Here is a 27126-nt window from a genome sequence, read left to right on the forward strand (position 1 = left end):
ATCATAAGCAAACCAAGTTACAACGATGATAGAGAGACAGTATTATGAGGGTAGACCTGGCAAATACGCTTAGATATAGAGGGTGAGGAAAGGCCTTCTTGAGGAGCTATTGTTCAGAGCTCAGATCTGAAAGGTGTGGAGGATGGAATGAGAGGTGGTTTGTGCAATCTCCAGCATGAGGCTGGAACCAAGCAGACAAATGGAAATCAGGGGGCCTCAGGACTGCAGGCTGCTCAGCAAGGCCCTTGGGGGAGGGGGGAGGGGCAGCAGAGGGGCAGGCTCCCTCCCCCAAGGCCAGCAGTATGGCTTGTGTCCATATTTACCGTGGAGCTGCCCCGGAAGATTTCCTCCAAAGCGACCCCACCCCACCGCCATCAACGTTTCAAGGACACAAACTCATCTGGGGGGTGTCCATCTGGTCCAACCTTACTTTGTCCAGATGGGAAAGCTGGGTGCAGGAGGGATGGGATTTGCCCGCAACCAAGCAAGGGACAGTGCTGGGTCAGGGTGGATCCTGGGTTTTCCTGATACCCCGACACCCTGCTACTCCTTGCACTTGTCCTGCCTGAAGACCTCTGCACTTGCTTTTCCTCTGCCTGGAATGGTTCCCCCAGAACCTCCCTTACTTCTCCCAAGTCCCTGCAGACAGGTGAGTCCTCTGAGACACGTTCCCTGATGACCCGATCACTCTCATCACTGTATAACAACACTGCCTGGCTTTTTCTGCTCACACAGCATTTATCGCCGCCCCACACTGCAGGACACTTGCCGTCTCTCTCCCCCGGCAGAGTGTCAGCCCCGTAAGAGCAGGGGACTCGTGTCTGTTTTTTCACTCTGCAGCCCCACTGTCTCACACGTGGTGGGTGTGGTGGGCAGAATAATGGCCTCCCAAAGATGCCCACATCCTAATCCCTGGAACCTACGGATGTGTTATGTGGCAAAGGTTGAATTAAGGCAGCATGAGGAATGAAGGTTGCTAAGTGGCTGGCTTTAAAACAGGGAGATTATCCCAGGTTATCTGGCTGGGCTCAGTGTAATCACAGGAAGAGTCAGTGTCAGTGACACAGCATGAGTAAGACTCGACTGGCCTGGCCGTTGCTGGCTTTGAAGATAAAAGGGGCGTGGGGCGTGGGCAGCTGCTAGAAGCTGGAAAAGACAAGAACGCGGGTTCTCTCCTGGAGCCTCCAAAAGGAGCGCAGCCCTGCCTACACCTTTTTAAAAAAAATTTATTTATTTAATTTATTTATTTTTAGCTGCATTGGGTCTTCGTTGCCGCGTGCGGGCTTTCTCTAGTTGTGGAGAGCGAAGGCTACTCTTTGTCGTGGTGTGCGGGCTTCTCACTGCAGTGGCTTCTCTTGTTGCGGAGCACGGGCTCTAGGCACACAGGCTTCAGTAGTTGTGACTCGCAGGCTCTAGAGCGCAGGCTCAGTAGTGTGGCTCGTGGGCTCTAGAGCGCAGGTTCAGTAATTGTGACGCACAGGTTTAGTTGCTCCGCGGCACGTGGGATCTTCCTGGACCAGGGATCGAACCCGTGTCCCCTGCACTGGCAGGCAGATTCTTAACCACTGTGCCACCAGGGAAGTCCCCCTGCCTACATGATGTTTAGCCCAGTGAGACCCATTTTGGACTTCAGACCTCCAGACCTAGAAGGTTATACCTTTCTTTTAAGGCACTAAGTTTGTGGTCATTTGCTACCCAGCTCTGACCCTGCCCTTTGCCCTTCGACCCCTTCCTGACCTCCCAAGGATGAAGTCCGAGCTTCTCAGCCTGCTGTCCACAGTGCTTCTGGACCGCCCTGTCCTGCTTTCTACAGCAAGGGAAAGGCTCTCCATCCGTGCTGTCCAGCCCAGGAGCCAGTGAGCACTTGAACTGTGGCCAGTGTAACTGAATTTTTCCTTTCGTTTCACTGTCCTTAAGTTTTATTCATTCATTCATTTATTTATTTATTTATGGCCGCGCCGCGAGGCATGCGGGATCTCAGTTCCCCAACCGGGGATCGAACCCGGGCCCCCTGCAGTGGAAGCGCAGAGTCCTAACCACTGGACCGCCGGGGAAGTCCCTGTCGTTAAGGTTAAGTAGCCACGTGTGTCCAGCAGCTGCTGCACTGGACGGCACAGCTGCCAGGCCTGTGCCCACCTTTCCAGCTCGGTCTGCCCCTGAAGCCTCTCACCAGAGGGGCGTGCTCCTTCACCTGCCCCCCGGGCACCAGGCTGGCTCCCACTGCCCGGCCTTCACCCACACCATGGCCCCATCCCACCTACCCTGATTCTCTAACGCCCAGTTCAGTTCCCACCTTAAATGTGGTGGAGCCTTGAAGGGGGTTCAGGATTTGGGGGGGGTGATTAAAATGCCCCTTCCCCCAATTCTACCTCCCAAATGAGGTGATATCAAACCAGGCTGGTGACGGTTTCACAGCTACTTCTGAGAGCCCTGGAGAAAGGGAGATGTCCCTGGCCCAGAGAGCTGAGACTTACAGAGAGAGAGGCCCATCCCATGAATATGCCAGCCCCTAGTCCAGGACCCCCAGAGGGACAACCGAGACACAGGAATGGGCTCCAGGGGGGTCAGACCAGCTGAGGGTGGTGCTGAGTGTCAGATTCCTAATTCTCTGCCACCTGCCACCAAAGGGGGGAGGGGCCCCGAAGAAGTGACAAAGAGCTCCTTCCCTACCAGACCCCAGATAGAGAGCCCTTTGTTCTTTCCAGGACCCCAGCACAGGAGTCATTAGGCAGCCCAAAGACCCGGCCTTCAGAGGGGAAGCAAAACCAAACATAAGACAGAAAGCGGGGAACCTGTTGTGGGTTCTGGGAGACACGGGTGAGAGGGGCAGCCGCTCCAAACCAAGTCACCTTTATTAAACCCATGTGTGTATGAGCACATACTTCACGCCTGGGGCACCACCCCGTAGAGCTGGTGGGGAAGTAACTTCTGCTTCTCGTTGCAACTGTAGATCCACCGGGGACGGACGAACACCAAGGAGGGGTTGTCCATCAAGGCCTGCAGGGTGGGGTGGGGTGCATGCAGGAACATGTGAGCCAGGAAGGGGTCGGGGGGATGCTAGGGCAGGTTTGGTCTCCCTCTCCCTGCCCCTTCAGGACTCACCTCCTCAAAGCTGGGGTCCCACTCCTGTGCTGTGATCACAAACTGTACCCGGTCGCTCATATAGTCCTCAAGCTCCCTGGCAGGAGAAGAAAAGAGGCAGAGAATCGGTGTCCCCTCTCTTGACACCCTACTCCCCAACCATCCTCAGAGGCCATTCTCCATCCCCACCTACATCCCCTATAGGCCGCCTGTGGGTCGCCCACTCTCCCACGTGCCAGGCTCGCCACAGCCCCGAAACTGACAGCTCCCGCAGGCGCCAATCCTTTCAGAAGGGCAGTGTGGAGCCTCGCTTTAGAGAAGAGGAACCCGAGGGGAAGCTATGCATCCAGGGCTGCCCAGCAGAGTGAGCAGGACCGGCACGGAACTCCACAGCCTGTGCCCAGCCTGGGGGTACGCCCTTCTCCATCCTCCCGATGGCCCTTCTCCCCACGACCTACCGCACCTCCTCCCCTGCCTCCCCTGTCCCCGGAGACTGACCCGTTGAAGGCTGTGACATAACGGCTGAGCATCCGCCGCTCGTCCCCCGGGAACTCCCCGTACAGGAAGAAGTGTTTGCCCTGGAAAAAGTCTGCAGGGGAGATGGCGGGAGAGCCAAGCGTGAGGCCCCTGGAGTCCCAGGGCACCAGCCAGGAGCCACAGAACACTCAGAGGCAGGACAGCAAGGCCAGCGCAGTGGCTGGAGGGGGAAAGGGGTGTCTGTGTACAGCCTGGCACGGGAATAATCCATGACAAGCAGTGGTTCCCAGCCAGACCCATCTGAGCCTCTGGGGAGTTTTGCTTCGTTTTGTTGCAAGAATGATAAAAGATGCAATTACTATTATTGCAACATGTTTCTTACACCAGGTCAATCACTTCATTAGCTTGGCCTGGCTTGGAAATTTCACATCCTGCCACTTCCTCGCCATGGCTGTCCCACTACTTTTTAATCAGCGCCTTCTCTGGCTCTGACCCTCAGGGTGGTTCTTCATTCCAGTTTGACACGATTTTCCATCAATTTGCCAATGCCATGTTTGAGGCTTTGGAGGATCAAAGTACTTTCCTGCCCATCACCCATGAGGAACCAAGCAGAAACGGCTTCTTCCAGTGGCCACTGACCCTCACCTCTGCTCAGACCCTCTGACTGCCCGGCTCTCCCTTCATTCTCTCTCTTTTTTTTTTTGGCCTCACCGCGCAGCATGTGGGATCTTAGTTCCCCGACCAGGGATCGAACCCGCGCCCCCTGCAATGGGAGCACAGACTCCAGAGTCTTAACCACTGGGCCGCCAGGGCAGTTCCCCTCTCCTTTCATTCTTGACCTGGCCCTGCCCCACGCCCCCCGTGATCATGTCTGGGGTGACGAATAACAATGCTGGCATCACGTAGGTCCCAACAGAGATCAGCACCCACAGCACCTGTGTTCCCCAGGCCCCGCCACACACTGACAAAGCTGAACCCGGTGGGGTGGAGCCTGGGCACCTGCAGATTTTAAAAGCCCCTGGGTGATCCTGAAGCCTAGGGAGTGGGAGGCCCCCGCCGTGAGGGAGTGGAAAGCCAAAGGGGGTCTCGCCTGGGGCTGGGCTGTGATGGAAGTGGTCACAGCAGAAGTCAGGACAGGGACAGAGAGGGAAGTCAGGAGAGGATGCTGAAGGGAAGGGAACAGGCCTAAGAGGACAAGGAGGTGGCAAAGGCCAGGGACTGGGGGTGAGGAGCCTGGAAGACAAGTCACAGGGGGCAGCAGCCATCCCAGGACGGGCTGGGGCAAGTCATGGCAGAGAAGTAACAGGGCCAAATCCCACATCAGGAGGGAGGATTTCCCACCTGGGAGCTCGGGAATCGGCAGATTGGGAGACTCCGGGGGACCTTCATCGTCCGTGTTCTCATCCGTGGACCCTGCGTACGGGTCCTTGCCATTCTCCTCGCCGGAGGGCGGCCTTTGTTCCTTCTGCTCAGCCACCCTGGAGAGGCCAAGAGGGGTCGGGCAGGAGCATGCAGACCAGACGCCCCTCCCCCACGGCCAGGGCCACCCTGACTGACCCCCAGCCCAAACCCTACCTCCTCAGCTCGTCCTCGGTGTCCCCAGAATCTTCTGCCCCATTGTCCTGTCCTGCGAATGGAAGCTTAGTCAATGCGAGGCCCCTGCCTTCTCTTCTGGGAAGACTGGTAACCTTCCCTCCCAGTCTCACGCCTGAGCACAGACGCAGGCATCCCAACCCCCAGCCTCAGTGGCCCTCCAAATCCAGTTAGATCCATTGCCTGGAATCCAGCCCCTCCCTCCTCAGCCCCAGGATCCAGACCCCCAGCCCCTCCCACCTCAGACCCAGGATGCAGGCCCCCGGCCCCTCCCCCCTCAGACCCAGGATCCAGGCCCCCCAGCCCCTCCCCCCTCAGACCCAGGATCCAGGCCCCCGGCCCCTCCTCCCTCAGGCTCTGACCTGACTGCTCCCCCTTGGTGTCAGTATCTTCCTGGGGCCCTGGTGAGGGTGGTTTGGTCTCTTCTGGGGTTGGGGGTCTCTGGGGTGAGCTAGGTCCTGCTGCCTGAGAGGGCTTGGCTTTGGTTTGGGGGCGCTGAGGAGGGAGGGTGGGTCAGCAAGGACGGAAGGGGCGGCGTGGGTGTGAGTGTGGGGGGCGCCTGCAGGAGGCGGGAGTAGAGAGTTTGGGTACCATGACACACCCATGTCCCCCCCCCCACTCCACCCTCCCCCGCCCAGGCCGGGGGCATCAGACCTTTCGGGGAGGCTTGGGGGCTTCATCCCCACTGCTGCCGCCGTGAGAGCCCCCCTCGTCCTCGCTGCTCGAGTCTGGCCCAGCCATGAGGTACCTGGGGGAGGAATCAGGCCTCAGACAAACAGCAGATGTGTCCTCTGGGGGAGGTGGGGAGGGGGCTTAGGAAGCAACAGGCACTGGCTATTTATTCAGTATTTACTAAATACTCAGGGTGGCAACCGTGGCCCCTCCTCCCAGCTCCAGGGAGGGCCCCAGAGACCCCCAGGCACCCACACCGGAGACCAGAGCACTTCCTGGCTTCCCTTCCCTCTTCGGGAAGAAATGACTCATTTCAGAAAGGGAACGACAAAAAAAACCAGAAATAATTCTCCCCTTTGAGAATCAAAGTCAGTTTCTCATTAGGTGCTAAGTGCCCCTGCAGCTCCTCCGGGCACACACCAGGCTGACCCAACCCTGGCTCCTCCGCCCAGGCATGCTCTCTGCCTCTGTTCAGCCTGGTGAACCTGTTCTCTTCCGTGAAGACCCCTAGCTCACTTGCGGTCCTCCCCTTGGGCCTGCCTCCAAACTGTTTTAGAGCTAAGTCCGGCCCCTCATCGAAGTCAGAGGCCTTCGAAGGCAGGACCCGACGTCCGGGGCCAGCATTGCACAGCCCAGCCTGGCGCCGAGCAGGGGCTTCGGGTGAAGGAATGTGAACGGGTCCCAACACTCCGCTCTCTGCCCTGAGGCTTTGGGAATGCTGTGTCTCCAGCCTGCAGTGTCCTTTTCCTTCGCTAAGCAGACTTCCCAGAGCCCTGCACGGACCGCCCCCCCTGACCCCCCCCACCCCCCCCCCCCGGCCCCTCCTCCTGTGGGAAGTCTGCTGAGTCTGGGCCAGCAGGGCCCGGCCTGATTTCTCTCCAGATCCCTGACACTGCCCAGCATGGGGACAAGGGGCAGGGTCGGGGTGTGCGTGTGTAAACCACATGCGCGCGGTGAGGCCTCACCTCCGAGAGGGCAGCCGCCGCCGCATGCGGTGACAGTCCAGCACCCACTCTTTCCGCACGATTCGGCCTCCGAGGCCTAGGACCTGGCTGTACTTGGGGGTGTTGGCAAAGGCGCAGCTGGCAGGGAGCGGAATGGAGGGTGTCAGCCTGGTGTGATCTGAGAGGTGAAGAGCAAAGAGAGACAAGGGGCACAGAGAGAGAGAGAGAGACAGGGAGAGACACGGGGCAGATGTGGGAGAAGCAGAAAAGACACAGGGAGGCCGAGGGAAAGACTTAAGAATCAGAGGGAAGAAGAAAAAGAGAACAAGAGGCAGAGGATACAGAGAGGTGAAGTAACAGAGAGAAGGCAACACGGAGGAGACGAAGGGAGGCAGAGGAGGGGCAGCGGGGAGCGTGGGGAGGGGGCGCAGGCCTACATGAGGTGGGTGCTGTCTGGAGTCCAGTCTGGCCGATACTTGGCCCCCAGCTCCAGGGCCTTGTCCCGGAGCTCCGAGCGGAAGGGGTTCTGGAAGCCGCTCAGCACCACCACCACACCCTGGAGGATCTTCCCCAGCTCCTGCGGGCCGGTGCGGGGGGCCCTGGGCTCAGCGCCTTCTCCACGGGGCTTCCCTGGCGCCGCCCCCCGTGCTGCGGCAGGGACAGGGGCAGTGGCTGGGGTATGGGTGGGAGCTGGCACTGGGGAGGCCAAGGAGTGGATTCAGTTAGTAGGTGTAGGGCTACACCCCCACCCCTTCTCCCCTCAGACCCAGGATCCAGGCCCCCGGCCCCTCCTCCCTCAGACCCAGGATCTAGGCCCCCGGCCCCTCCTCCCTCAGACCCAGGATCCAGGCCCCCGGCCCCTACTCCCCCAGACCCAGGATCCAGGCCCCTGGCCCCTCCCCCCCCAGACCCAGGATCCAGACCCCCGGCCCCTCCTCCCCCAGACCCAGGACCCAGGCCCCCCGCCCCTCCCCCCCAGACCCAGGGTCCAGGCCCCCGGCCCCTCCCCCGCCAGACCCAGGATCCAGGCCCCCGGCCCCTCCTCCCCCAGACCCAGGATCCAGGCCCCTGTGGGAACAAGGAATCCAGTTTGCTCACATTTGGGTCTCTTGAGGGCGGGTGGTGAGGGCTGGGCGGACGGTTTGCTGGGGGTCTTCTTTTCTTCGTGGCTCAAATCCAGCTTCCTCTTGCCTCTGGGGGACTCCTGTGGATGAGGGGGTGGGATGGGCTGAGGCCTCCAGCTCACCTCCTCCCTCTCCACCCCACCAGGGTCCGATGATCTCACCTTGGAGGTGCTGCCTACTGTCTTGGAGGCCGGAGAGGCCGAGGAGGCGGCACTGGAGGCCTGCAGTGTAGCAGCTGCATAGCTGGGTCCTGCTGGGTCACTGGCTGCGACTGCAGAGGGAGAAAGTGGAGCCAGGTTGAGAGGGCTGGACCCTCAGACCCTTCGGCTCCTATCCATGGGACACAGAGTGTTGTTCCCAAGACCCGGGAGTGACCCAGGAGTCCAGGCCCCCGGCCCCTCCTCCCTCAGACCCAGGAGTCCAGGCCCCCGGCCTTTACTCATTCAGGACCCAGGTTTCCCGCACTCACCTGGGGGGGTCTTGTTGATCCGGCTGAAGAAGAGAGCCCCGGGTCTCAGGGAGCTGGCGCTCTCATCCTCCTCCTTCACGCGGAACTGGCCGAGCTTGGTCACTTTCTAAGGTCCCACAAGGTCAGCGCAGTGGGAGGGCTGTCAGCAGGTGGGGGTGAAGAGGTGGGGAGAAGGCTCTGGGCGGTGGCAGGTAGAGCTTACCTGGGATGAGACCTCGGCCTCCTCTTTGTCTGGGGGGCTGTGAAACCTTACAAAACTCAGGCCATAGGGGGCATCCTGGGAGAGGAGGGGAGGGAATCAGGGAGCCGGGCCAAGGACTAAGGCTTGGCCCCAATCCCTTTTATTGACAGAAACCCCTTTCTGGCTCTTTCCCTCCTATGGACACACACATCTGGGGAAGTGCCCCCATGATAATGACAAGGATAATAACAGCAGGCTGTCATTGAGCCCTAACTTGGGGTCAGGCTTGGTGCAAAGCCCTTTACATGCACCAGCTCCTTGAGCCTCAGAGCAATTGGCAAAGGCTACTGGGTGTCTAAGCGAATCCACTCTGCGTGCCAAATTCCTGCCTGCGGAATGGGAGGGAGAGCTGGGTATCACTTCTGGAACTCAGAAATGCTCCAGACTCTTTCCCCCTCTGCTGGGTGGATGCAGAGCCATGAGATGGAAGGAGACTGGGTCCGGGATGACGGGCCAAACACGTCCCGGGACAGATCCAGAGGTATAAGAAGTATACCTTTACTGTGTGCTGTCGTTACATACTCGGGTCTCGTCATCACAGCTTAGCATCCCTAACTTACAGCAACCCCATAAGGATCAGGAAACTGAAGCCAGAGGTCACACAGCTAAGGAGTGGAGAAGCCAGGTTTTAAACCAGCGTTCCGACTCCAGATCTCGTGATATTAACTCTGAGGCCCAATTCTACGAGGCCCCATCTCCAACAAGTCAGCAGCTCCCCCTCCCAATTCCCCTGAGGTCTTGCAGGTCATCCTTCCTAATCTTCCTCCAGGAAGCGAAGATTCCTATATGGGGAGGACCTCAAACCAATTTCAGAGAATGCAGGGACCCAGCCTCCTTGAAATCCCACAGGGAGACCAACTGTCCGGTCCTCCCAGCCCTCTGGGACTCAACATCGGCCTCTCGCCTCTCTCATGGCTCAGGACCAAGGACCCCACTCCCACCCTGGGTACCTTGCTGTAGGGCTGGCTGCAGACAATTTTGACGCGGTCCCAGCGCTTCTCTGCTGCTGCCCGGACCAACTTGTCGGGCCCAAAAATGCGAACGCGGTTGGAATTTGAGCCACTGCGACTCTCGGAAGGGGACATGAAAGACGAGGTGACCAGAAGGACCTGGGAAAAGGCACAGAGGATGAGAATCAGGCCTGGCTGGTTTCAGTGACACCTCCTAGGGGCTGGAAGAGGGCAGGGGCCTGAGCAGGGACCAGGGAGTCGCCAGATCCAGCTGTACCTCAACCTGCCTCAAGGCCTCTAGACCCTTCTCATTTCTGGGCCTCCAGTCAGTCCTTCCCTGACACAGGCCCCAGAGGGATCCTTCTATTCCGCTTCTCTAAATTCTTCCAGAGTCTTCCACATCTGGCCACATGGCGGGAACCCTCAGGATAGGGAGCTTCAGGAGCCCTCCCAGCAGAGGATATTCACAATGACTGGCACAATATTCAAACACCTTATTGTATTTTTTTTTTGGCTGCACCACACAGCTTGTGGGATTTTAAGTTTCCTGACTGGGGACTGAACCTGTGCCCTTGGCAGTGAAAGCGTGGAGTCCTAACCACTGGACCACCAGGGAATTCCCTCAAACACCTTTTTGAAATGCACAGCTGAGTCAGCAGAAGGGAAGTATTCGAGGCCAGAAATTACAGTGCAGAATCCAAAGAGGTAGGGGAGCTGCACCCATTACTAAGTGACTGTCTCTCAGTTCAAACCCGCCCTCAAAAAACAAACAAAATAAATAAATAAATAATAAAATAAAATAGAAAAAATAAAAAAGAAGAAAAACCAAAAAATATTTTTAAAAGAAAAACAAAACAAAACACCCCACCCTTGGTGGCTCAGCTCTGGGATGCTGGGGACATTTCTAATCTCCAGCCGCTCTTTGTCAGGCTCTGCCAGCAGGGGGAGATAGAGAGACAGGCTGCAAGGCTGGAGGAGGGAGGCGGGATCTGAGCCTTCTTGCAGATCCCCCCAGCAGCGCCCAGGTGTGCTTCGCTCCTTCGTCTGCAGCTGTTCTTCCCCCGGGGCGGCAGATGAATCCAGTTTGCAGCTTCCCAACACCTGCAGAACTGGCCTCACTGCACCCTCTCAGGGACATACCAGAACCAGCCAGGGAGCTCCCCTTCCTCAGGGTCTGAGTTTCAGCTCCAAGGGCCCCACCTCCAAGCTTCGAAACATCTACCCTTCAGTCATGCCAACCTCTTCCTTTTGTTCCTCCAACCCTAAGGGTGGTGACTGCTCCCTGCAGTTGCTTCCGCGTCCTACCTTAGTCTTCTGGCCTCTTCAGTTCAATACCTCGTTACTAATTCTTTACGTTAATTCTCTCTGTTAAACTAACTGGTGTGGTTTCAGTCTCCTGGTGGGACCCTGACTGATACAGTGGGTGGCAATGATGTTGGTGTTTGCCCCGTTGCTGACTCCAGGTGGCAGAGAGCTTGATTTTAAAGGGCTCTAGGTGGTGGGAGCAGGAGGGACCAGGAAAGAAAGCCTGTGCTCCAAGTCAAGAAGAAAGGCATCTTAGGGACCATGCCACAGAGCAGAGAGCTGGGCCTCTCCAACGGGCAACACCTTCTGTGGGTAAATTAGGGAGAAATGTGCCTTGTGGGGAGAGTCAGTGGGAGGCTTTAGCTCTGGGGGGACAGCAGAGAAAAGCTGAAAAATTCTCTCTGGAGACTCCTAACCGCAGGTCTGTACTCTCAAGGATTTGGAGTAAAAATCCACACTAGTTATCTGCGTGGAAAAACCCAAGGTGAAAATTTTAAGTGGTCCCATGTATGTAGTATCACCTGATGCCGGGGCAAATCCTCTTTGGAGGAACGTACTTCAAACCAGGCCCTCAAAGAATTCCCACAGATACGTTCCCCAAAAGAAGAATTAACAATCACACACACACACACACACACCCATGAGGCATGAGGAAACAGGCTGCCATGATTTAGGGTCAGCAGAAACCACAAACTGCAGACTCAGACCCACAAAGACTGCACATATTGACATTATCAAACACACAATATAAAAGTAATTGTGTTTAATAGTCTAAAGAAATAAACGGAGCTATTAACAGTATGATGCAGGAACAAAAACTGACCAGGCAGTTTTGAAAAGCAGTGGAAGAGCTGCGTGCCCAACACTAAGGGATGAACCATGATTGGTCCAAGTAGTCTGACTTCCTCTGCCAGTGGCTGGTCCAAGGATGGGCAATTCGATGTTAAGAGGAAGGCTGCTGGAGGCTTTTGGGAAAGATTTTCCTTCTTCATTAAAGAGAAACAGAGGATGGAAGAAAACCACTGCTTTTCTGCCATTCCACTCCTCCACTTTCTGCTTTGGATGCTACTAGGTGATGGATGGAGCAATGGCAACCATCTTGTAACCATGTGGGCAAGACCAAAAGAATCAAGAGGTGCCCAACCAAGCACCCTGACTTTGTTCAGTTGCCCAATCAACTCTGGGTCTGCCTAATGCTGGACTTCCCTCCTAAGGAAACAATAAATATTCTTAGGCAGTAAGCCATCTTTAGTTGGGTATAATCTGTTACTTAGTCTCTTTTCTAACCGACATGCTGTGAAATTAGAAAACAAAAGCTTTTTTCTGAGAAAAACATAGACTGTAACTAGGTATCTCTGTGCTCAGCTCTTGATTATGAAAAGGAAACAGCAAAGATGACAAAAATTATACAGAAGGGAAGCCAGCTCCCTGGCCTTGACTACACTTGTTTATAAAAGGGCTGATTTTGAGCCGATGGGAGAGCTGAATTACCATCTAGTGACTAAATGAAGGGGCAACACAAGCTGTGGCTGGCAGCTGCCACCCACACTAAGGGGGAGCCTCCCTCTGAATATACTCTCCTCCCATTCATTGTGAAGAGAAAACAACTCCAGTTGTTTTATTATCCAATACTGTCTTTAAGGTTCTAGGATTAAACCTTTATTCTCTAGACTGTGTTAACCTTGCAAGCTTAGATATCCCCTTTGCAGAACTTGGAGGGGTTAAAAAAAAAAATGTTGGGACTTCCCGGGCGATCCAGTGGTTAAGACTCCATGCTCCCAAGGCAGGGGGCCCAGGTTTGATCCCTGGTCAGGGAACTAGATCCCACATGTCGCAACTAAGAAGTCCGCATGCCGCAACCAAGACCCAGCGCGGCCAAATAAACAAATAAATAAATATATTTTTTTAATGTTGATGATTTTGTAGAAAATGTCACTAGTTATTAAAATATGTGCCTTTGGCTTGGCTTGTATGGGTGACATCAACATGGACCAGCTCTGCTCGGCCCTTTTTCCTTTTCTTTCTTGGCTCTTCCAACCATATCTAGTATCTGGGCAGAAGCCAGACCTTATAAGGCCCAGAGTCTTTAATTCAGTCTTGGCTAGGAGTTATAACAAAACTTCCAGCAGAAGTTTAATTAAAAATCTTGAGAGAATGGGAGACTATCGACATAGGGGTTTTCAGACTCTGAAAAGATCAAGCCCTAAGCTAACCACTCCACCTTTCTAGGTAGATAAGATAAGAATAATAAAGATTCACACGCCCGATTAGATAAAGTTTTAGCTAAAAATGCACTTACTCTGTTTCCATAATCATGAAGTAGAATTTTGATCTAAATCTGTTTGCCAAGAAGAACAGAAAACTTTTTTTTTATAGTTCCAAAGACCGTTGATTTTATTTAAAATTTTAAACAGGGAGGCCATTAGACTCAGTGACTCTAGTGCCTTAGGTAGCCTAAGTAAACCAACCAAAATCTAAGCCAGAGTTGGTGGACTCGAATCTAAGAAAATGAAATCAACTAATCGTGAAAAGCCAAGTCACTAGATTTTCCCAAGTAAGGGAACCATTTAAGCTCTAGCCAATTAAATAATTGCTTTGCCTGGCTTCCCTGTTTTCTCTCTAAAAATCTCTGTCCTAGCCCAGCCACACAGCACCCCTAATCATTTTTCAGTGTTGGCTGCCTGATTTGAATTGTTAGCTCAAATAAACTCTTCAAAACATAACGTGCCTTAGTTTGTCTTTTTACAACTTATAGAACTTTTATTTTATTATTATTATCTTTTTGGCCACACCACGCAGCTTGTGGGATTTTAGTTCCCCGACCAGGGATGGAATCTGGACCCTCGGCAGTGAGAGCGTGGCATCCTAACCACTGGATCGCCAGGGAATTCCCTAGAACCTTTAGAATAAGAATGTGTGTTCAAGGAAAACCTCACTGGTTAAAATGTACCTTGTAAGGTGGAAAAAGCACTTGATAAAATTCAACACGCATGCATTTAAAAGACTGGCAATATCAAGCAGAAGTAAGGATGGGAAGCAAAGAGAACTCGTACACTGCTGAAGGGAATATAAACTGGTACAACCATTTTGGAAAACTGTCCATTTCTAATAAGGTTAAAACATATAGCTACCTGAAGACCCTGCAATTCGACTCTTAGGTATTTACCTAAAAGAGATCTCTATACAGAGGCTTGTACAAGAATGTTTGCAGCAGCTTTTTTCATAATAGTCAAAAAGTGGTGGACTTCCCTGGTGGTGCAGTGGTTAAGAATCCGCCTGCCAATGCAGGGGACACAGGTTCGAGCCCTGGTCTGGGAAGATCCCACATGCCATGGAGCAACTAAGCCTGTGCGCCACAACTACTGAGACTGCGCTCTAGAGCCCAGGAGCCACAACTACGGAGCCCGTGTGCTACAACTACTAAAGCCCGCGCGCCTAGAGCCCGTGCTCCGCAACAAGGGAAGCCACCGCAATGAGAAGCCCGCGCAACGCAACAAAGAGTAGCCCCTGCTCGCCGCAACTAGAGAAAGCCCGCACACAGCAACAGAGACCCAATGCAGCCAAAAATAAATAAATAAAATAAATTTATTAAAAAAAAAAAATGGTGGGGAGTTCCCTGGTGGTCCAGTGATTAGGACTCAGCACTTTCACTGCTGGGGCCTGGGTTCAATCCCTGGTTGGGGAACTAAGATCCTGTAGGCTGCACAGCATGGCCAAAAAAAAAGTGGCAACAGCCCAGATGCCCGTCAACAAGAGAATGGATGAACAAATTGAGATCTACACTTACAGTGAGACTGCTCAACAATAAGGTGGAACAGACCACTGACATATATATGATATGTTAGAACATCAAAAAAACAGTATGTTGAGTAAAGCCAGCCACAATAAAAGAACACATGCTATAAAATTCCACTTATGTGAAATTCTAGGACAGGCAAGAAAAGAGATCAGTGGTGACCTGAGCTGAGGGTGGGAGGAGTGACTGCAAAGGGACACGAGGGAACTTTCAGGAAGGCCGGCGATGCTCTACGTCTTGATCTGGGGGACGGTTACGCAGGTGTGTACATCTATCAAAACGCTGACCTGTGCGTTTTATTATATGAGAAATATATCTCAATTGAAAACAATTTCTCACTGCAAGAAAAAAAACCGTATCTTGTAGAAAACTGGTTTGTTCACTTAAAATTGTAACCTCTCTTTTTCACAGTAGGTTTATTTTTACCCAAAATCAATTAGCTGATTGACCAGCTGGCTCATTATGATCTCACCACTCCGGCTCGAATTCATTCAACCGGTTAAAAAAAGGATTGGGCCAATTTTTTTTTTTTTTTTTTAAATAGTATTTACTTTTTTTTTTTTTTTTAACTTTTTTGGGTTTATTTATTTATTTATTTATGGCTGTGTTGGGTCTTCGTTTCTGTGCGAGGGCTTTCTCTAGTTGCGGCAAGTGGGGGCCACTCTTCATCGCGGTGCGCGGGCCTCTCACTGTCGTGGCCCCTCTTGTTGCGGAGCACGGGCTCCAGACGCGCAGGCGCAGTAAATTGTGGCTCACGGGCCTAGTTGCTCCGCGGCATGTGGGATCTTTCCAGACCAGGGCTCGAACCCGTGTCCCCTGCATTGGCAGGCAGATTCTCAACCACTGCGCCACCAGGGAAGCGGATTGGGCCAATTTTTAAAATTCAGTAAGTCCCCTACATACAAACTTTCAAGTTGTGAACTTTCAAAGATGCGACTGCGTCCCTGTATGCCAGCTGTTGTACTGTACTACTGTACTTTTCAAGGTACTCTACTGTAAGATTAAAAATGTTTTGTTTTGTGTGTTTGTTTTTTATGTATTATTTGTGTGAAAAGTATTATAAACCTATTACAGTACAGTACTATACTATTGTGTTAGTTGGGTACCTAGGCTAACTTTGTTGGACTTATGAACAAACTGGACTTACGAACGGGCTCTCGGAACGCAACTCATTCATATGTAAGGGACTTACTGTATTTGTAATAGAGCAAAAGGCTTGTAAACATTTGTCACAAATAAAGTAACTAAGAGAGGCACCCCAAGCAATTCGGAATCTCAATTGGCTGCGACATCTCTGAGAAGTTCTGGGACCAGAAAAAAAGGAGTTTTGCCCTCAAGCAGCAGACTGAATGGTAGAACAAACAGGTGCCTCTGGTTGTTTCTGCAACCATGTTGCGATTTCAGCCGCGTCCCTGCGCCCCCGCTCCCTGCCGCACACAGCTCATCACCTGGGTCTGCTCTTTGTCTCCTGGAACCCTGGGCTCCTCCAGAGGGCCACGGTCAGTGTGACTCGCCTCCACGCTGGCCTGGCGCCTCGCTGGGGGCACCTGGGGCAGGGATCAGCAGGGGGCCCACCCCAAGGCCCTGCTTACCTCGTAGTCCTGCTCCCCGGCCCCTCCGGCTGAGCTGCCCACCAGCACCTCCACGAAGGCCGAGCCGTCGTTCCCGATGTCCACGCTGTGTATCTGCTCCTCCTTCTCTAACTGCAGGGGCGGGAAAGCGCACTGTCAGTGCTGCTCTGCCTCCCCAGCTCCCTGCGGGACCTCGGAAGATGGATGACCCCCATCCGGGCCCCCCTGTCTCCTTGCAAAGTCAACTCGGTGACAGTGAAGACAGGGCTGAGTGGGGCCACTGTGTCCCCTGCACGCAGCACAGGGTGTAGAGTCAGAGCTCGAAAATATTCACCGACCGACTGCATAAGCTCCCACACCCACTTCCCTGACTCCGCCAGACTCTGCCGGATGGGCCTCTAACCCGCCACCACAGAGCTCTCCTTGGTGGCACTATGCAGACAAATGGCACATCTGTCACCCCCAACCCCAATCACACAGGGCTCCGGGGAAGCTCCCTGAGGGTAGGGGCCTAGTCTGGTTTTGCTCACCACTGATTCCTGGGTTTGAGTCCCAGCTCTGCCACACGCTAGCTATATGGCCTTGTCAGCTCACCTCTTGGAGCCTCAGTTTCCTCACCTGTAAAGTGGGGATGATCACCCTATCTAGGATTACGCACATAAATACTACGGCCTCAGGGCCTGGCATGTAGCAGGCACCCTGCCGCTGCCAGTCAGGAGGCAATATTAGTCGCTGCTTGATGACTATTTGGCAAAAGAAGGAAAGAGCTGACTGTAGGGTGACTTCCCCCAAAGTTTCTGCCATTTCTGTCTGACAGTAAAGGCCACGTGGGGGTGGAAGGCAGTTAGGAACGGCTGAAGCAAGCCTCCTGCTTTCCACTCTGGGGATCTTTTATTTGGCTCCTAGAATGACAAGTTACTACGACCCCCAAAGGTACCTAGTCTGCCACCCTACACCAGGATCATCTGACGGTCCGATCTGCCCTGTCACCTCCCAGTCGGGAGGCGGCCCGGACACTGCCTGCACGCTGCTGCAGGCAGGAACATCCCTCCAGGGAAGGAAGGAGCCTGGGCTTGTGGGGAGGCCAGCCTGACTTCAAATCCAGCCCTGCCACTTCCAAGCGGTGCAGCCCTGGGTGGCGTATAACCTCTCTGAGCTGCAGTTTCCTCACAAGTGAAAGGGGAGGGTCATCATAATAGTCCTCCTTCCGAAGGGAGTCTAGATGACACGTACTAACCACAACCCACAGCCATTGCAGCGGACATCTAAGTGCTCAGACGTGGCAGACCCGTAATACCTGTATCTTCTCTCCGCCCCACAGCTCTGCGAGACAGGAGCTATTATTATCTCTATTTCACACGTAAGCAAATGGAGGCAGGAAGCGGTTGTATCACTTCCCTGAGGTCACACAGCTGGCGCCCAGGTAACCTGGCTGGGCTAAAATAAAGGTGTCAGCAGGGCTGCATTCCTTCTAGAACTTCCGGGGGAGAATCGTTTCCTTGTCTTTTTTTTTTTTAATTATTAAAGCTTTTTTAAAAAATTAATTTATTTCATTTATTTTTGGCTGCATTGGGTCTTCATTGAGGTGTGCGGGCTTCTCATTGCAGTGGCTTATCTTGCTGTGGAGCACGGGCTCTAAGCTCGCAGACTCAGTAGTTGTGGCGCACGGGCTTAGTTGCTCCGTGGCATGTGGGATCTTCCAGGACCAGGGCTCGAACCTGTGTCCCCTGCGTTGGCAGGGGGATTCTTAACCACTGCGCCACCAGGGAAGCCCGTTTCCTTGTCTTGTTTCCAGTTTCTAGAGGCCCCTGCACTCCTCGGCTGTGGCCCCTTCCTCCATCTTTGGAGCCAGCAATGGCATTGCTCCAACCTCTGCTTCCGTCTTCACATCTCCTCTGACTCTGGTTCTCCTGCCTCCCTCCTTCCCTTACAAGGACCCTTGTGATTACGCTGCACACACACACACCCCTGCACCAATCATCCAGGCCAATCTCACCATCTCAAGATCCTCAGCTCATCACATCCACAAAGTCCCTTTTGCCATGTAAAGGACATATTCACAGGTTCTGGGATTAGGATGTGGATATCTACTGGGGGACATTATTCTGCCTACCACACTTAGCTAAGCTCTTCCTGGGCCAGGCATCACTGAATCCTCACAACCACCTTGGAAGGAAGGGTCTGTAACTCTCCCAGCTTTACAGATGGGGAAACTGAGGCTCAGACAGGTAAATAAATGGCTCACATGTCACACATAGCTAGTGACTGGCAGAGAAATTCAGACCCAACTGCCTGACGACAAGCTAACACTGCTTCCCAATTCCCCACTTTCAATCCTTGACATAAAAACTCAACAGCTTGGGAATTCCCTGGCGGCCCAGTGGTTCAGACTCCGAGCTTCCACTGCAGGGAGCAAGGGTTCGATCCCTGGTCGGGGAACTAAGATCCCGCATGCCGTGAGGCGTGGCTGAAAAAAAAAAAAAATCTCTGCCTCTCCCACATTTAAAGCATGGGGCCCTCCATCTAGTAGGCTGTATATATTTGTATTTTAATGAATGGTTCTTATTTCATATACGACTACTTCTACTTTAAACACACACATATACTCCCCTGTCTTTCTTTTGATAAATAAAAAATCTCTTATAAAAACATGGAAACAACCTAAATGCCCATCAGTTTATGAATGGATACACACTGTATGATATTCCCTACAACGGAACAGTATTCAGCTGTAAAAAGGAATGAAGCACCGATCTAAGCTACAACATGTAGGAACCCAGAAAACCTGATGCTGAGTGAAAGGAGCCAGACACAAAAGGCCACATATTCTATGGTCTTATTCATATAAATGTCCGGTAGAGACAAATCCATAGAGACAAAAAGTACATCAGTGATACATGTACACACTAGTAATATATAAAGTAGAAAACCAACAAGGACCTACTGTATTGCACAGGGAACTATACTTCATATTTTGTAGTAACCTATAACGGAAGAGAATCTGAAAAAAAATCTAAAACTAACACAATATTATAAATCAACTATACTTCAATTTAAAAAAATTGGAGGGACTTCCCTGGTGGCACAGTGGTTCATACTCCATGCTCCCAATGCGGGGGGCCCAGGTTTGATCCCTGGTCAGGGAACTAGATCACATGTGCATGCCGCAACTAAGAGTTCGCATGCCACAACTAAGGAGCCCGCCTCCGCAACTAAGGAGCTCTCGAGCCACAACTAAGGAGCTCACTGGCTTCAACTCAGGAGTCCACGTGCTGCAAATGGGGAGCCGGCAAGCTGCAACTGAGGAGCCCGCCTGCCACAACTAAGACCCAGCACAACCAAATAAAAATAAATAAATGAATATATTTTTTTTAAGTTTAAACTAAAATAGTAATATATTTTTTTCTTGAAGATTTAAAAATTAAAAAGAAGGTTAATATCAAGTGTTGATTTAAATGTACACCAGCAGTGTTAAATGCAGATTAATTCAGTAAATTCACTTGAGTGAAAAAAAATAAAATAAACAATTGAATTCCCTATTTAAAAAAAAGTACATCAGTGGTTGCCAGCGGCAACGTGGGGAGAGGGGAATAGGGAGTGATCGCTTAACGGTTTTCAGTTTCTTTTTGGGGTGAGGAAAATGTTCTGGATTAGACAGCAGTAATGAATGCAGAACACTGTCAATATACTAAAAAACCCTGAACTGTACACTTTAAATGGTTAAAATAATGACCTTTACATTACGTGAATTTTATCTCAAGAAAAAAGAAGTGACTGTTCAGTAAGGATCAGCTGTTAGGAGAAAGGCTTAAGCATAGGATGAGTCATCTGTGGCCCAGGTTTGTGTGCACCTTTCCCAGGAAGACAGAATTCACAACAGTGGAAGAAATGAGACATGGAAGGTTTGCAAAGTCCCAGAGACATCTTATTAAAAAAACTGTTCCAAGACAAATATCATATGATATTGCTTATATGCCGAGTCTATTAAAAAAAAAAAAAAGATACAAACGAACTTATCTACAAAACAGAAACAGACTCACAGACTTAGAGAACGAACTTATGGTTACCAGGGGCTAGGGTTGCGGGGAGGCACAGATTGGGAGTTTGGGATTGACATGTACACACTGCTACATTTAAAATAGATAACCAACAAGGACCTATTGTACAGCACAGGAAACTCTGCTCAATACTCTGTAATAACCTAAATGGGAAAAGAATTTGAAAAAGAATACATACATGTATTTGTATAACTGAATCACTTTGCTGTACACTTGAAACTAACACAACATTGTTAATAAACTCTACTCCAATATAACAACAACAAAAAAAACCGTTCCACATCCATGAAAGAATAAGGTAGAACTTGATGCACCATTAAAGAGAATAAGGTAGAACTTGATGCCATGACAATGGATCTCCAAGATATAGTTTCTTGGAAGAAAACAAGGGAGAGGACTGTTTACATACAGTGTACTTTCTAAAAGGCGGGGAGGGGTGGATATATATGCTTGTAGGTGGACAGAGTGACCGGGGGGGGGGGCCACACGAGAAACTGCTCACAGTGGTTGCCACAGGAGGGAAGACCTGGGCAGCAGAAATGGGGAGGGTGGGGGTAGGGAATGGAAGCAGGTGGTGAGGAGGAATTTTTCCTTTTCACTGTATACCCTCCTTTTTGTGCCTTTTGAGTTTATGCACCATATGCATATAACACCCATTTGATAAGTTAATAAAACCACAGTGGTTATCTCCAACAATGGAATACTATGCAGCCACACCCAGCAAGGAGGATGAAACTAACAAACAATGCTGGGAAAGAAAAGAGCAGCCAGAGGTGAAAGTACTATATACCGTGTGATTCCATTTATGTACAATCAAAACCAGCCAAAGCTAATCCATGCCGTTAACAATCAGGGTCATGGTTACCCTTGCGGGGGGCAGTGACAGGAAGGAACGTGGGAGGAGGGTGTGTCCTGTTCCTTGATCTGGTTGGCAGTACATGGGCTGTAGTTTGTGATGATTCACTGGATTGCATACTTTGCTGTACACACGTGTCATGTCAAAAGAAGGTAAAAAATTTTAAAACACCACAATGGCAAACTGGGTGATGAGAAAACCAGTGAAAAACAGAAACACAACGTGTCCACCTTGCTAGTGAACATTTTTTCTAAAGAACACACCTCGGCATCCGGGGGACGGGAGTTACACCTGGGCTGCGTCTCAGCCACTCCCACTGGCCCAGGAGCGGTTAGCAAAGAGGCTGGAACTGCCCTCCTGGGAGCAGGTGATGGGTTGGCGACAGAGCCTCTTTCGGCCACCGCAAACGAAAAAGGCGTGCGGGGCTGTCACGAGCAGAGGGCTGAACCCCAGATGGTAATACAGAGATACTGTGAGATACTATTTGAGGGGAAAAAAATACACAGTAGTAGGAAAATCCACAGATCAATCTACGTGTCTTGGTGTCCTGAAGTTTCCGCTTATCACTTGCTTGAAAAGAACCAAAATTAGCATTTGGTGAGTTTGGAGTCACCCTGCATGCTGGCAAGTGCCAAATGCCACCAGATTTTCCAAAGGGTCTCCAACGCGAAATAAATCGACAACTGCTGTGACAGTGCTGCCTGCTCCAGCACTTCTCCCCTGCAGTTTATTCTCAACCTGGAAACCTCACAGAAGATTCTGTGAGAGGGGTCTTCCCTGGTGGCTCAGTGGTTAAGAATCCACCTGCCAATGCAGAGGACTCGGGTTCGAGCCCTGGTCCGGGAAGATCCAACATGCCGTGGAGCAACTAAGCCCGTGCACCACAACTACTGAGCCTGCGCTCTAGAGCCCACGAGCCACAACTACTGAGCCCGCAAGCCACAACTACTGAAGCCCGCGCGCCTAGAGCCCGTGCTCTGCAACAAGAGAAGCCACCGCCATAAGAAGCCCTCACGCTGCAACGAAGAGTAGCCCCCGCTCCCCGCAACTAGAGAAAGCCCGCACACAGCAACGAAGGCCCAACACAGCCAATAAATAAATAAATAAATAAATAAATAAATAAATAGAAGATTCTGTGAGAACCTAAGTCACATTCTGTTCCTCCTCTGCTCAGAGGTCTTCCACGGCTCCCATCTCATGCAGAGTAAATGCTTAAATCCTTACAATGGCTTTTAGGCCTTACGTAGGTTAGGGGTCCTCTACTCCCACCCCATCAGCTCCTACCCCTCTCCCCTGTCAACTCCACTCCACCCACACACAGGGCTTGCTGTTGTCCCTCCAGCCCGCCAGGCACCAGCCTACCAGGCGCCAGCCTGCCTTGGACTCTGTTTCTTTCCCCGGTGCCTGCATAACTCACTCTGCTTGAAGGTTAGCTTCTCAGGAAGGCCTTCCCTAACGCCGTATTTAGAAAAAAAACCTCTTGCCACTGCCTCATCTCCCACTGGAGGCATTTCTCATTCCTGTTTTTTCTTTTTTTAATATTTATTTATTTATTTATGTATTTGGTTGCACTGGGTCTTAGTCGTGATAGGCAGGCTCCTTACTTGCGGCTCACCAGCTCCTTAGTTGTGGCCCACGGGCTCCTTAGTTGTGGCACGTGAACTCTTAGTCGCGGCACGCATGTGAGATCTAGTGCCCTGACCAGGGATCGAACCCCAGCCCCCTGCATTGGGAGCGCAGAGTCTTAACCACTGCGCCACCAGGGAAGTCCCTCCTCACTTCTCTTAACCATGTAATTTCCTCCCTAGCACTCATCACCTGACACACATACATTTTACTTATTAATCTGTCAGTCTTTCCTTGCCAACGTAAAATCTCCACAGGACTGACGTACGTTTGTCTTGTGCTGTCCACTGCACTATGCCCCAGTACCTAAAACAGTGCTGGGCCTACAGAAGGCGCTTCTATGAATGAATGAACAAATGAATCCATCCACTCCCAAGTCTCCAGGGCCTGTCCCTGTGCTGACAACTCCTACAGCCCTATCTGCAGCTCCATGTCCAATCGCTAGCTGTCCCCTGGATGTCCCAAAGTCATAGCAAACCCGGACATCCCAATGTATCACCTTCTCAAGCTGCCCCTTCTCGAGGCTTCCCACTTTGGTGACAGCTGCAATATCCCCTTTGGTCTCCCAGGCCAGAGAACCCTGTGCCTTGTCTGGCTCCTCTGGCTCCCTCACTCCCCATATCCTGTCTCTTCTTGCTCCCACTGCAACTGGGGTGCAGACCCAAATGGGATGTTCCTGATCATAAGAGAGCCCAGCAGAATCATCGCCCAGTAATGAACACATGAATCCCTCCCTTTACACAAACACCTGCCTGCTGACACGGCACTTTTGCAAACATTACATCACGGGATTTTCACAACAACCCTGGGCTCAGATCACATTATTCCCAATGGGCAGATGAGAAAACAGGTTCAGAGAAAAGAAACCATTTGCCTGAGGTCACAGGGTGAGTAAGAGGGACATGTGGGGTCTTGAATCCATGTCCCAAGACTAATAAAAAAACACTGGCTCTAGGCAAGTTGTATAACCTCTCTGGGCCTAGTTTCTTCCTTGTAAAAGGGGATAATAAAAGACTCGAGGTCATGGGGTTTTTATGAGGATTCAATGAATTAACCCACGTGAAGTGTTTAGAATGGTGACCGGCAGTTGTAATTTTTGTTCTTTTAGTTCCCTGACCAGGGATTGAACCCGGGCCCTCGGAGCATGGAGTCCTAACCACTGGACCACCAGGGAATTCCCAGGCAGCTGTAATGTTGAATAAATGTTGGCTCTCATTATTCTCACTATGTTAGGGACCTAGGAGATATTTAAATTCCTAAAATCATTCAGAAAATCTTGTGGGGCTGTGTATTTTTCCTGGGAAGAGAATTCTCAGATTCTCCCTAATTCTCAAAAGGTTCTGTGAACCAAAACTTTTTCAGAACCACTGGGCAAGAGAGAGACAATCATATGTTTTAACTCAATCAGGTAAGCCTTGCCCCCAACATCCCTCCCCAAACACCCCCTACATTCAGAAGGGAGGAATGTGGCCAAAATCAAGAAAGCCAAGGTATGAACACAAAGCAGCGTGACAAAGTGGCTAAGAACACCCACAATAGGTTCAGGTCTTAGCACCACCATTTATTAGTGGTGATAACCGTCCCTACATTATCCAACTCCATGAAGAGTCAGGTCACACAGGTAATAAAACACCGAGGCCGGCGGCACCTGGCAAAGAGCAGATGCTTGGCAACACACCTAGCTCGCTTCTCCCACCAGTTTCTTATGCCGGAGAGGAAGAGCCTGTTTGGAATTCTGTAACCATCCTGGGTCAAACTACCCTTTCCTCTTTGCCTCCCTCCAACTTCACAGAGAATGTACCAAAGCGCTCAGCATTCCAGACATGGTAGCTTAGACTGGCCACTTCACTTCGCCCTGCCCTATGCCCCAGTTTCCTCATCTTTAAAATGAGGTTGATTGTGGACTTCCCTGGTGGTCCAGTGGTTAAGACTCCACACTCCCAATGCAGAGAGCCTGGGTTGGATCCCTGGTCAGGGAACTAGATCCCGCCTGCCACAACTAAGACCAGCGCAGCCAAATAAGTAAATAAATATTTTTTAAAATAAAAAAATAAAATGAGGTTGATTGGCTTAGATGATATGAGACACCTTCCAGCCCTGAGCCCAGAGACTTTAGAAGGCAGGATACGTGGCAATGATTCGCTCTGTTCCAGCTGAGGAAACTGAGGCCCCGAAAGTAGCAGCAACCTACCTGGGCCACACAGCGATTCATCCCTGGCCTAGTGCTTGGATCACCTTTCTCCCCGGGATCACACTGCTCATTTTGCGGGTGAGGAAGCTGACGCCCAAAGGGAAAGTGCCTCAACTCACTGCCAGTTAACTCCAGAGCAGAGTCGGGACCCTGGGTCTCCAGACTCCTACTAAGGAGATGGGGTGGGGTGGGGCAGAATCACCTGGAGCACCACAGAGATGGTCTTCTCGCCCGCCTTGGCTGCCCGCCATTTTCGGTAAGTGTCTGCCTTGAGAAGGTTTTCTGCACAGTAGGTCTGGAGAGAAGAGTGGGAAAGGGAAAGTTAGGGTACAGAGATGAGAGCTAGGTCCCCAGCTCTCAGATTATTCCATTGAGATCCCCCGGATTTAAGTTTCCCTATTAATCCCCACACACTCTACCTTGAGTCCCCTACAGTATTTTCCCCTGGAAATTCACCCCTGGGCCTTCCAAGGAAGCTCCCCTATCCCTCCTTTTCTCTCTGGAAGTTCCTCTATTCCACTTCTCTCAAGAATTCCCTTATGGCCTCTGAGAAATTCTCCCATGACCCTCCTTGGAATTCCACCAAGTCCCTCTTGTGAAAGGAAAATCAAAATGAAGTCGGTAGTGCTAAAAGGGCTCCTCTAAAATGGAGCTGGGAGGCCACTGAGGAATTGTGACCAGGCAGGTCTCAGCCTGGATGGAATGTGACCTTTTGACCACTTATGGCAGTAAACACAGGCATCCAGAACATCTACCAGCAACTCAGGATACTTATCGGACACTTACCATAAAGTAACTCATGACGGCCTATCTATTTATGGGACATTTACGCTAAAGCAACTCACGACAGCCTATTTTTTAAAGCCAAATATTTCTTGTATCAGAGGCAATTACAATTCTCTCTAGACGACTTTAACCACCTGGTGACCTTTGTCCTCATAAGCCCCTGACTCTCTCTCCCAACACTCTTCCAGTCTTACGGAAATCTGTGTCTCTCTAATATCAGTTCCTAAGACCCCAAATAAAGTTCTTTTTTCTTCGCAGCCCGGATACTGATTATTGTTCAACCCCTTTTAGACTCCAAAAGTTCTCCTAGAGCCCCCTCAAGAATTCCTTTACTTCTTCCAACCTCCTCCACGCCGGTCCCTCACCGAGTCCTGGCTACTGCAGGACACCACATGGCGGAGGCGGATCTCCGGCATGTCAACGTCGTGGGCTTCGCCTGACCAAGAAGATGCTGGAGGGTCTGAGTTTAGGGTGCAGACAGCTGGGGCGCCCTGCGCGGGCTTAACTGCGCAAGCGCACGACGCTCGGGCCTTTCAAACAGCGGCGCGCCGGAGGTCGCGTCAACACTGCGCAAGCCCAGTGCGCCTCTCCCGAGAGAAGCGAGAGGGGCTGAGTTGCCTAGCAACGAGCTTTTCCCGCCTCCCTCTGGCCAAACCGCTCTCTAGCCCCTCCTCCCGGTGACTTTCACACTAGGTTTTCTGGGCGCCTAGCACTGGCGTGGCCTCCAGGACTGGTCCCCAGAAGAAATTCGCCATCCTCACCACCCCAACTGAAGCCTGGAAAGCAAGAGGCCAGCAAATCTGAGTGGATTTTTGCAGGGAGCCTGGAGCCTACCGCAACAGGATCCCCTCCACCGGTTGCTGGCTACTCTCCCCATGCCCGCCACCAACACACACACACACACACACACACACACACACACACACACACACACACACACACACAATTTCTGATCTCTCAAGCTTATGCCTGAGGCAGAGAGAGTGGGTAAAGAACCTAAATAAGGGCTTCCCTGGTGGCGCAGTGGGTGAGAATCCGCCTGCCAATGCAGGGGACACGGGTTCGAGCCCTGGTCTGGGAAGATCCCACATGCCGCGGACCAACTGGGCCCGTGAGCCACAATTAGTGAGCCTGCGCATCTGGAGCCTGTGCTCCGCAACAAGAGAGGCCGCGATAGTGAGAGGCCCGCGCACCGCGATGAAGAGGGGCCCCCGCTTGTCGCAACTAGAGAAAGCCCTCGCACAGAAACGAAGACCCAACACAGCCATAAATAAATAAATTAAAAAAAAAAAAAAAAGAACCTAAATAAAACACAGTGCATGTGCCCAAACACACATCCAGCCTTGAGTGCTTCCAACCATGCCTCAGTTTTCCAATGTGACCTAT

At 51.8% G+C, this 27126-nt stretch overlaps 1 protein-coding gene and 1 non-coding gene across 2 annotated transcripts; both read right to left on the reverse strand.

Moving 5' to 3' along the window:
- Window positions 1–1981: 1981 nt before the first annotated feature.
- On the reverse strand, window positions 1982–2054 carry TRNAG-UCC (transfer RNA glycine (anticodon UCC)). Its single transcript has one exon. It is a non-coding gene; the product is annotated as a tRNA-Gly (tRNA).
- Window positions 2055–2810: 756 nt separating this feature from the next.
- Window positions 2811–26260, reverse strand: XRCC1 (X-ray repair cross complementing 1). The gene is made up of 17 exons (XM_068527579.1): window positions 26106–26260; window positions 25157–25249; window positions 16245–16355; window positions 9552–9710; window positions 8563–8637; window positions 8361–8466; window positions 8053–8162; window positions 7866–7971; window positions 7205–7463; window positions 6789–6905; window positions 5806–5899; window positions 5514–5646; window positions 5134–5185; window positions 4900–5036; window positions 3580–3670; window positions 3103–3178; window positions 2811–2997 (listed from the first exon to the last, which is right to left on the reverse strand). Exons 1-17 carry the CDS (start codon window positions 26154–26156, stop codon window positions 2884–2886), a joined length of 1884 nt encoding a protein of 627 aa, XP_068383680.1. The 5' UTR covers window positions 26157–26260; the 3' UTR covers window positions 2811–2883.
- Between the last annotated feature and the right edge of the window lie 866 nt (window positions 26261–27126).

This window comes from Eschrichtius robustus, chromosome 19 (genome assembly GCF_028021215.1).
Source record: "Eschrichtius robustus isolate mEscRob2 chromosome 19, mEscRob2.pri, whole genome shotgun sequence".
In the NCBI taxonomy this organism is placed as follows: Eukaryota; Metazoa; Chordata; class Mammalia; order Artiodactyla; family Eschrichtiidae; genus Eschrichtius; species Eschrichtius robustus.